General features: G+C 52.2%; 1 protein-coding gene across 1 annotated transcript; it reads right to left on the reverse strand.

The window, feature by feature from the left end:
- Positions 1-304: 304 nt before the first annotated feature.
- Positions 305-2,896, reverse strand: c19h1orf216 (chromosome 19 C1orf216 homolog; the record flags this gene model as incomplete). Its single annotated transcript, XM_084338806.1, is given in 5 exon segments — positions 305-568; positions 571-595; positions 656-747; positions 750-913; positions 2,770-2,896. Coding segments are annotated over 5 exon segments (550 nt in total), but the record flags the coding sequence as incomplete, so codon positions are not given.
- Between the last annotated feature and the right edge of the window lie 6,516 nt (positions 2,897-9,412).

Here is a 9,412-nt window from a genome sequence, read left to right on the forward strand (position 1 = left end):
TATGATGACGTCGCCGGCACCGTCCCACTTCCTGGTCCGCCGGCTCGGTGGGAGGGGCTGCGTCGGTGGCCCCGCCCCCCCCTGGTGTTCTCCGACGCCTGACGCGATCGCAGCGCGCCCATCAGCGCCCCCCCCTCCCCTCCGCTCTCCATGTTGAGGGAGGACACGCTGCCTCGCGAAGTGGGCGCTGAACTCAGCCTCCGAGCCGCTGGTCTCCCCCCACTCGTCCCCCCTCCTCCTCCTCCTCCTCCTCACCTCCTCCTCCTCCTCCTCCTCTCTTCCTCCATCCTCCCCCGAGGTGCACTCCCCCTTTCCTCCCCCCGCGCCGGCTCCTCCTCCTCCGTCGTCGCCGTCTCCTCCTTGCCCTTGTCGCCGCTCCTCCTCCCCGCGGTCATCATCGCCCTCCTCCTCCTCGTCTCCTCCTCCTCGTCCCCCTCCTGCATCTTGCCCTCCTCCGCTCCGTCGGGGGGCACCCGGCCGTACCAGTCGTCCCCGCCGCTCTCCATCTCCGGCAGGGGCTCCAGGGGGCGCCAGCCGGGGAGGCGGGAGAGAGGGGACAGGGCCCCCCCCCCCGGGCCCCTGGTGGTGCAGGAAGCCGGAGGGCGAGGAGGAGGAGGAGGAGGAGGAGGAGGAGGAGGAGGAGGACGACGACGACGGGGGGGGGGTCGCGGCCCAGCGGACCCAGGCTGTGGGGACGCGCCTGGTTCCGGTTGTCGTCCCCCCGCCCCTGGCGGCGGCGGTGGCGGTGGCGTCCTCGTCTTGCCCCGGGAGGAAGTTGAAGTTGCTGTCCTTGCTCAGCAGCAGCGCGGGGGACGAGCCGGCGCCCCCCTGCCCCCCCCCTCCTCCTCCGTAGGCCGCGTTCATGGGTCGGTCCTGGTGGTGTTGCAGCATCGCGGACCGGGACTGAGTCTCACTGGAGGCGGGACAAGGAGACAACAGGCAAGAACGTGTAAGAGACGTGAAAACACCAGTTGACCTCTCCTTCTGTCCCCATCAGGCCATCAGGATGCTCAACGAACAATAACACTATGTGTGATATATAACATCAAATACACTCACAGCACACACATCCACACGCACACACTCACTTTAAACACACAACTCACTGCAGCACCCACTCTACACACTTTAGAACACCTAAACACACTTTATATTTATTGGTAAAGAATTTGCACTAAGTCTATACAACCCATGTACCTCATTACACCTTACTGTAAATTGTACCTCATCCCATTTCTGCTTTGTACTGTATAGTATATTGTATTGTAACTCAGTTACTTCGACTCTGCATTGTAAATTTTATATATGTATATATACTGAACACTTTTGTCTACGTACTTGACTTCTATTTTATACTTGCTATACTTATTTTATACTTATCTATTTTTGTCTATAGCACAGTCCCTGGAGCGTAACAGAAAGAAGCATTTTGTATAAAAGTATTCTGTACTTCTGTATGACAACTAATAAAGAAAACTTGAAAAACTTGAAACTTGACCAGAACTGGAGTGACGTAAGATACAGCGTGTGGAAGAAAATGAACGGATGTGAAATAAAAATTGAGAAAAATAACAAAAGTGCAATCAAAGACAAGGGGGGGGGGGGGGGGGGGGTGTTAAGGTTAACTGAAAGGAATTAAAGGGAGACCATTTTTTCAAAAACAGATTCAGAAAATTGCTAAAAAAACACAACATCACACATGCTGGAATGACAGGGAAACAGAAAGATAAAGTGACAAATTTGAGTTAAATAAGATCAAGGTCGATCTAATTCACATATTCTAATTTGTAATGGACTCCAAGTCTGTATGCTCTATTATGTGATATGCAGGCCCTATAGCACTGACTCTTTTTGCAGTTATGTAAACATGTTTAATATAACCAAGGTCCCCTGCTCATATATACACTCCCCAAATCGCAACATTTCTTGTTTATAATGCCTATAATAACTACAGGCTGGTCTGCGCACTCCACTTCTATTACCATCAAATATTTACATCACATGATGTCTCCTTAGAATGGAAATGTCTCTAATCCTGACTTCGGGGGACTGTCTGTCACTCACACAACACAAGCCTCCCCTCCCCTCCGCGTGCGCGCGGTGCGGTAGATAGATATGTCCCCCCTATATGCATGCGCGTGCACGTGGTGCGCGACCGAGGCGCACGCCGCCGGGACAGGGTGGGTGGCGGGCGGCGCGCATGAATTGACAGGTCGATGCTGCCTGATGGTTGATGATGATGATGATGATGACTGAAAAAACACTGAAAGTTATCCAAATTGAATCATCAATAGCTAGATCGTGATCGTATAGCTACGAAGGTTTGTGAATAGCAGGGTGACTTTAGATGAGCAAAATACTGGCTGTGGAGAGACGTCATATTTCTCCAATAGCCATATATGCACCATTTGACATTTTATTGATGTTCGTGATGAAATAGGTAGAATTATACCGGATCAGTCCTGCTGCTGTGGGCGAATGGGTTTATTAATCTCTAAAAAATCGATGTTCTTCTCACACAAGGACGACGAGAGAAAATATGAAGAAAAAAATGCGAGGAATGGCGTTCGATGGCTGCATGATAATAAATAAGACACAACAAGCATCGAAGTATGAAAAAATAATAATCACATATAGAATAACAGATCGTGGGAATAGGAACGCTAACGCCAAATGATGAAGACGCGAAATGAGTAAAATCGTCAAAACATATAAATATTATTTCATCTCCATTGCCCGTTACGTAACACAGCCTCATCTCTCTCTCACCCCATAATATCACTGTTCTCTCTCTCCGCTCGGCCGACAAGAAGCCTCTCTCTCGCTCTCTCTTCTCGACCAACACACACAGCCCTAACCTGTTCCTATTTGCCTATTAGGCTAAATCATGATGATTGACAAATATGCGTGTGAATTATTCCCTCTTTGGGGGGCATGTTTGGTCTCTTACCGTTAGGCGCTCGATATTCCGTAAGAGAAGCTGGATTCGCGACGCCCTCCCTCTATTTCCCCCTCCTCCGTTCGACCCTCCTGTGTGATGTTTATCTCCCTCTCTCTCTCCCTCCCTCCCTCCCTTCCTTCCTCCCATCCACTTGGTCTGTCGCTCTGGGAGAATGAACTGCTATAGTCAATGACAATGACTCACACACACACACACACTTCCGAAACTGGGTTGGGACGGTATAGCTGCATGCACGGGGAAATTGCAGAGAGGTGAACAACATACACAAGTGGGACTTGATTGATTGATTGAAAACTTTATTAACAGATTGCAGAATCAATGGGTAATACAGTACAGCTCAATACACACAATTGTTAAGGGGATGTGTTACGACGGAGACAGGTACTTAGGTTCCAGTTGTGGAGTAATAAGTAGAAGCAGAGAGGGTGTTTACTCGTTAACGGTGGTTCTCTTTATTTGTAGAACGGTACACCTAGAGTAATAGCAACAGATAGTAACACTGACGCAGGGCATCTAGGAGAGAAGATAATAACGATAACAATAAAGACAGCAACGTCCAGTGTCTGCGGTACCGCCGTGTACCCTGCAGGAGAATGAGAAGATCCGACAACTGGAAGTAGAAAGACAGGGGTTAAATAAGACCACATTCCAGACATACCAAGCGCACCAACGTGACAACCAATCAGGAGACCCAAACAATAAGTGACAAGTGACAGGGAGACAAGTGACAGGGAAGCCAAGTGACAGGTGTCAGAATGGTGGGTGGTTCTCAGGCGGGGCCAGAGAACCCAAGCGTTACAGTCCCCTCCCCCGATGAACGGCACCTGACGTTTACCTAGGGGCCTCGGGATGCAGCCGCCGGAAATCATCGATCAGGCTGGGATCTAAGATATCCCTTTGAGGCACCCAAGAACGCTCTTCTACCCCGTACCCCTCCCAATCCACCAAGAACTGAAACCCCCTACCCTCCGTCTACAACCCAGGATCCTCCGCACCGTGTAGACCGGCTGACCACCGATCAACCGAGGCAGAGGAACCGCGGGTAGAGGCGGGGACAAGGGCGATGAGAGGAATGGCTTCAACATGGACACATGAAACGTCGGATGAACCCTCATCGAACTCGGAAGCCGCAACCTGTAAGCCACAGGGTTCACCCGACAAACCACTCTAAAGGGTCCTATGAAGCGAGGAGCCAGCTTCCTGGCTGCCCAGGACGGAAAACCAGAGCCGGACGGCGTTTGCGGTTAGCCTGATGCTAGGCTTTAACCGAAGCCTTCTGCAGCGCCGTTCAAACCCGATTCCACGTCCGGCGACAGCGAGCCGCATGTGCCTGGACCGAAGGCACCTCCGCCTCCTGCTCCTGCTTGGGAAACAGAGGAGGTTGAAAACCATATTGACACTGAAATGGAGACATACTGGTAGAGGAGGAGAGGAGGGTATTATGCGCATACTCAGCCCAGGCCAACCTCAGACTCCACGTTGCCGGGCACCAGATCAGCAGTCTCTCGGGCCGAGGGAAGCTTGGGAAGGGGAATGAAGTGGGCCGCCTTGGAGAAACGGTCCACCACCACTAAAATGGTAGTGAACCCATCTGACAAGGGCAGGCCCGAAATAAAATCCAGGGATATGTGCGACCAGGGACGTTTGGGAATAGGAAGAGGCCGGAGGAGACCCGCTGGTGCACGGCGAGAGGTCTTACTGCGTGCACACCGGGCAGGCCGCCACAAAGGAACGCGTATCCCCCTCCACTGTCGACCACCAGAACCTCCTACGGATAAACTCCAGGGTTCTAGTGGCCCCAGGGTGGCCGGTGAGTGAAGAGGTATGTGCCCACTGCAGCAGGCGTGAGCGTGCAGCCTTGGGTACATACAATCGTCCCGGAGGACCCCCACCAGGATCAGGTTCCCGTGCCAGAGCCACCTTATCTATGCCCCAAGACACGGGTGCCAAAATCAAGGCCTGTGGAATAATGGGATGGGGGCTCTCCTCCCGACCCGGAGGATCAAATTGGCGTGACAACGCGCCAGGTTGATTGTTTTTGGAACCGGGTTGATAGGAGATGGTAAATCGAAATTGAGTGGAGAATAACGCCCACCTGGCCGCCTGTATCAGTTCCGCAACCGTTTCCATTTCCGGGGTAGGCCTGATTGGCCGCGACAGGCACGCCCCTGCGGCAGCCCCAGCGGCAAGCGCGCTACGGCTGGAGTTCACTTCGCCTTTCACATCGCTGCCGTTGGCGAAAGCAGGATGCGAGAGCGTAGATTTCGCTGTGTATCATTTAATCATTTATCATTTAACATTTGAAAGGCATACATTGTTGTCATACAGAAGTACAGAATACTTTTATCCAAAATGCTTCTTACTGTTACACTGTTAGAGACTGTGCTAGACAAATGAATGACTAATTCGGTCAGAAATAACGTAACTAGTAATAACGTTAGTAAGCACTGCTTATATGCTTATTATGTCTGCGGGGTACAGTAAACGTTTCTCCCGGTACATTCTGAAGAGCACACCGCTGTATGTTGGAGAACCAGCGGTCTTCCGCTCCTCCTCACTCGAGTGAGAGCAAAGCCGCCTGTGTGAGACGCGAGCAGGAAGGAGGAGATGGGAGGGAGTCCTTCCAATCGGAATATGTTGTTGCTCTCACTCGAGTGAGGAGGAGCGGAAGACCGCTGGTTCTCCAACATACAGCGGTGTGCTCTTCAGAATGTACCGGGAGAAACGTTTACTGTACCCCGCAGACATAATAAGCATATAAGCAGTGCTTACTAACGTTATTACTAGTTACGTTATTTCTGACCGAATTAGTCATTCATTTGTCTAGCACAGTCTCTAACAGTGTAACAGTAAGAAGCATTTTGGATAAAAGTATTCTGTACTTCTGTATGACAACAATGTATGCCTTTCAAATGTTAAATGATAAATGATTAATGATACACAGCGAAATCTACGCTCTCGCATCCTGCTTTCGCCAACGGCAGCGATGTGAAAGGCGAAGTGAACTCCAGCCGTAGCGCGCTTGCCGCGGGGGCGTGCCACGCGCGTCACGTGCCTGTCGCGGCCAATCAGGCCTACCCCGGAAATGGAAACGGTTGCGGAACTGATACAGGCCACCTGGCCTGGCGAGAGTTAAGGCGTTTAGCCCCTTGGATGTAAGCCAAGTTCTTATGATCAGTCCAAACAATGAAGGGATGTGCCGCCCCCTCCAACCAATGTCTCCATTCCTCTAGTGCCAATTTGATTGCCAATAACTCCCGATTACCCACGTCGTAGTTACGCTCGGCCGAAGACAGCCGGCGAGAAAAAAAGGCGCAAGGATGCACTTTACCGTCCTTTAAACATCTCTGAGAGATCACCCCCCCCCCCCACCGCGATGTCAGAGGCATCCACCTCCACAATAAAAGGAACCTCTGCATCGTGGCGGATCAGTACAGGGGCGGAGGTAAATCGACGTTTGAGGTTGCAGAAGGCCGACTCTGCCCTAGGCGACCATTCAAAGCCAGGGAGAGAGGACTTAGTGAGAGCTGTTAACGGATTGGCTAAGGCGATAAAATTGCGAATAAAACGCCTGTAGAAAGCCCAAAAACCGTTGTAACTTCTTGAGCGACGAAGGCCATGGCCAGTCCAAGACTGCACTCACCTTGGATGGATCCATGCTGGAGCATTAGCTAAGCCAAAGGGCATGACTAAGTACTCATAATGCCCATTGGGCGTGTTAAATGCAGTCTTCCACTCGTCTCCTTCTCTACTCCTGACCAGATTGTATGCATTACGTAAGTCAAGTTTAGAGAAGACCTGTGCCCCCTGTAAGCACTCAAAGGCGGTGTCCATGAGAGGCAACGGGTAACGGTTCTTGATGGATACATCGTTCAACCACCTATAATCAATGCACGGTTGCTGGGAACCATCCTTTTTTGCCACGAAAAAGAACCCAGCGCCGGCAGGAGATGTGGAAGGACGTATATGCCCCGCAAGCAATGCCTCCTCAATGTAAGTGTTCATAGACACTGTCTCAGGGCGCGAGAGGGAGAACATACGCCCACGAGGCGGAGAGGAACCAGGTAGAAGATTAATGGGGCAGTCGTAAGATCTATGAGGCGGTAGTGCTTTAGCACGCGTTTTGCTAAAAATGTCCGCCAGGTCCCAGTAGATCTTGGGTACACCTATCAAATCGGGATTAGTAGGGCTGCCAGCATCTGCAACGCTCCCCACCATCCTGGAGAGAGAAGAGGGAGACAAAAGAGAAGAGGGAGGGGGGGTGGGCAAACTCTCGCCGAAGCCCGACTCAACGCCGTTCCCCGTTGAGAGTTCGCCCGTGCACCAATTAATCACAGGGTTGTGAAACGCTAACCAAGGATGACCTAGAACCATGACAGAAATGGGAGAGACAAGCACGAAAAATTGCAACCACTCCCACCCACCACTCGCCACCTGAATGTGCATGGGAGCAGTGCGGTGGGTGATGCTCCCACTGCCCAGCGGCCGGCCATCCAGAGCCTGGACAGGAACGGGTACCCCCAGTTCCTCGAGAGGGATCCCCCACTCCTCCACCAGCCCCACATGGATGAAATTACCCGCTGCCCCTGAGTCAATAAGCGCCACAGTACTCTTGACGTCGCTCCCCGTGTTGACAGTCACCTTAAAAAAAGTGTGTGTATCTGGGAAATGTGAGGATTTCAGCCCACCTGCCAGCGCCTCCTCAGGACCTAGCGGGCTCCTCCTTTTCCCGAGAAGCCCCGACAGCTCCCGAAGCGATGACCGGTGCGGCCGCACCGGATGCAGCGTCTCTCTTCGACGAAGCGCCGTCGCTCCTCATCAGTGAGCGACAGCGCCCCGAGCTGCATGGGTTCATCACCCAGTGGCTCACTCGTGTAATGCAGAGAGATGTCGACACCGGGAGAAGAAGGGACACGTACCTGAGCCTTTGTTCCTCGCTCACGTTCCCTCTCCCGATGTCAATTGCGGATGGCCATGGTGACAATCTCATCCAAGTGCTCCGGCAACTCACGTACGGAGAGCTCGTCTCTCATCCATACGGAGAGCCCCTGAACAAACAAGACACAACAGGGAATCTCTGGCCAAGCTGCCTCCCGAGCCACGATCCTGAATTCAATGGCGTAATCTGCAACATTGCGGAGGCCCTGCCGGCAGGCGAGGAGCCGCACCCCCGGCCTCATAAATAGAGAGGACTCGGGAAGTATCGAAGATTCTTCTCAACTCCCCGGTAAAGGCGTCCACATTGCTGCAGATTACTGACCCATTCTCCCATTCGGCTGTAGCCCAGGAAAGCGCTCGGCCAGAGAGGAGGGTGATGATGTAAGTGTCCTGGGAAATAGCAGAGGGGAATGAGCGTGGCTGCAATTGGAACACGAGTGAACACTGGGTGATGAATTCTCTGCATCCCTCCGGTGCTCCTGAGTAGCGGCCCGGCCGTGATAGCCGATCTCTTCCTGGATCCCGTGAGCCGCACGATCTCTCCTGCCGCCGACTGCCGCTCCCTCCAATGACGCCTCAGCTGCCGCCGTCCTCGCCTCAGCCACCTCGGTACTGGCTCTCTGGGCCGCGGCCAACGCCGAGCTTGCCGTCTCCTGGGAGGAAATGGCGAATCCTCCCAGTCGAACCAGCTCGGCGCTGACCTGTTGTTGTCGCTGGGATACTTGCCCCAGCACGATCTCCAGTTTCCGGTGCATCTCTGCGTACGACTCCATGGAACCTTTGATGGTCGGATCTTCTGTTACGACGGAGACAGGTAGGTTCCAGTTGTGGAGTAATAAGTAGAGGCAGAGAGGATTGTTTACTCGTTAACGGTGGTTCTCTTTATTTGTAGAACGGTACACCTAGAGTAATAGCAACAGATAGTAACACTGACGCAGGGCGTCTAGGAGAGAAGATAATAACGATAACAATAATGACAGCAACGTCCAGTGTCTGCGGTACCGCCGTGTACCCTGCAGGAGAATGAGAAGATCCGACAACTGGAAGTAGAAAGACAGGGGTTTAAGTAAGACCACATTCCAGACATACCAAGCGCACCAACGTGGTGTCAGAATGGTGGGTGGTTCTCAGGCGGGGCCAGAGAACCCAAGCGTTACAGATAGACAGTACTGCTACATCTATACATTTATGACATACCAGATTCACAAATACAGTACTGTTTGTGGTACAAAAATAGTCTAAAAAAGAGAGTATATACATTTGACGTAGAAACTGTACATTGGAGGTGGTTGGGTGGGTGGGGTGGGGTGGGGGGGGGGGGTTAGGTAGGCGGGGTGGGGTTGGGTATGTGGGGTAGGGTAGGGGAAACTGTATAACTGTACAAGCAAAACTGTACATTGGAATATCGACAAAACCTTACTTGGTCCCAAGAAGAGGATCTCGTGTATTATTGGGTAAAGACTAAAGAAGAAGAAGACGTTGGGCCATTAGGATGTCGTGTATAGCTTCTAT

Source organism: Notolepis coatsorum (genome assembly GCF_963971535.1).
Source record: "Notolepis coatsorum genome assembly, contig: SCAFFOLD_4940, whole genome shotgun sequence".
Classification (NCBI taxonomy): Eukaryota; Metazoa; Chordata; class Actinopteri; order Aulopiformes; family Paralepididae; genus Notolepis; species Notolepis coatsorum.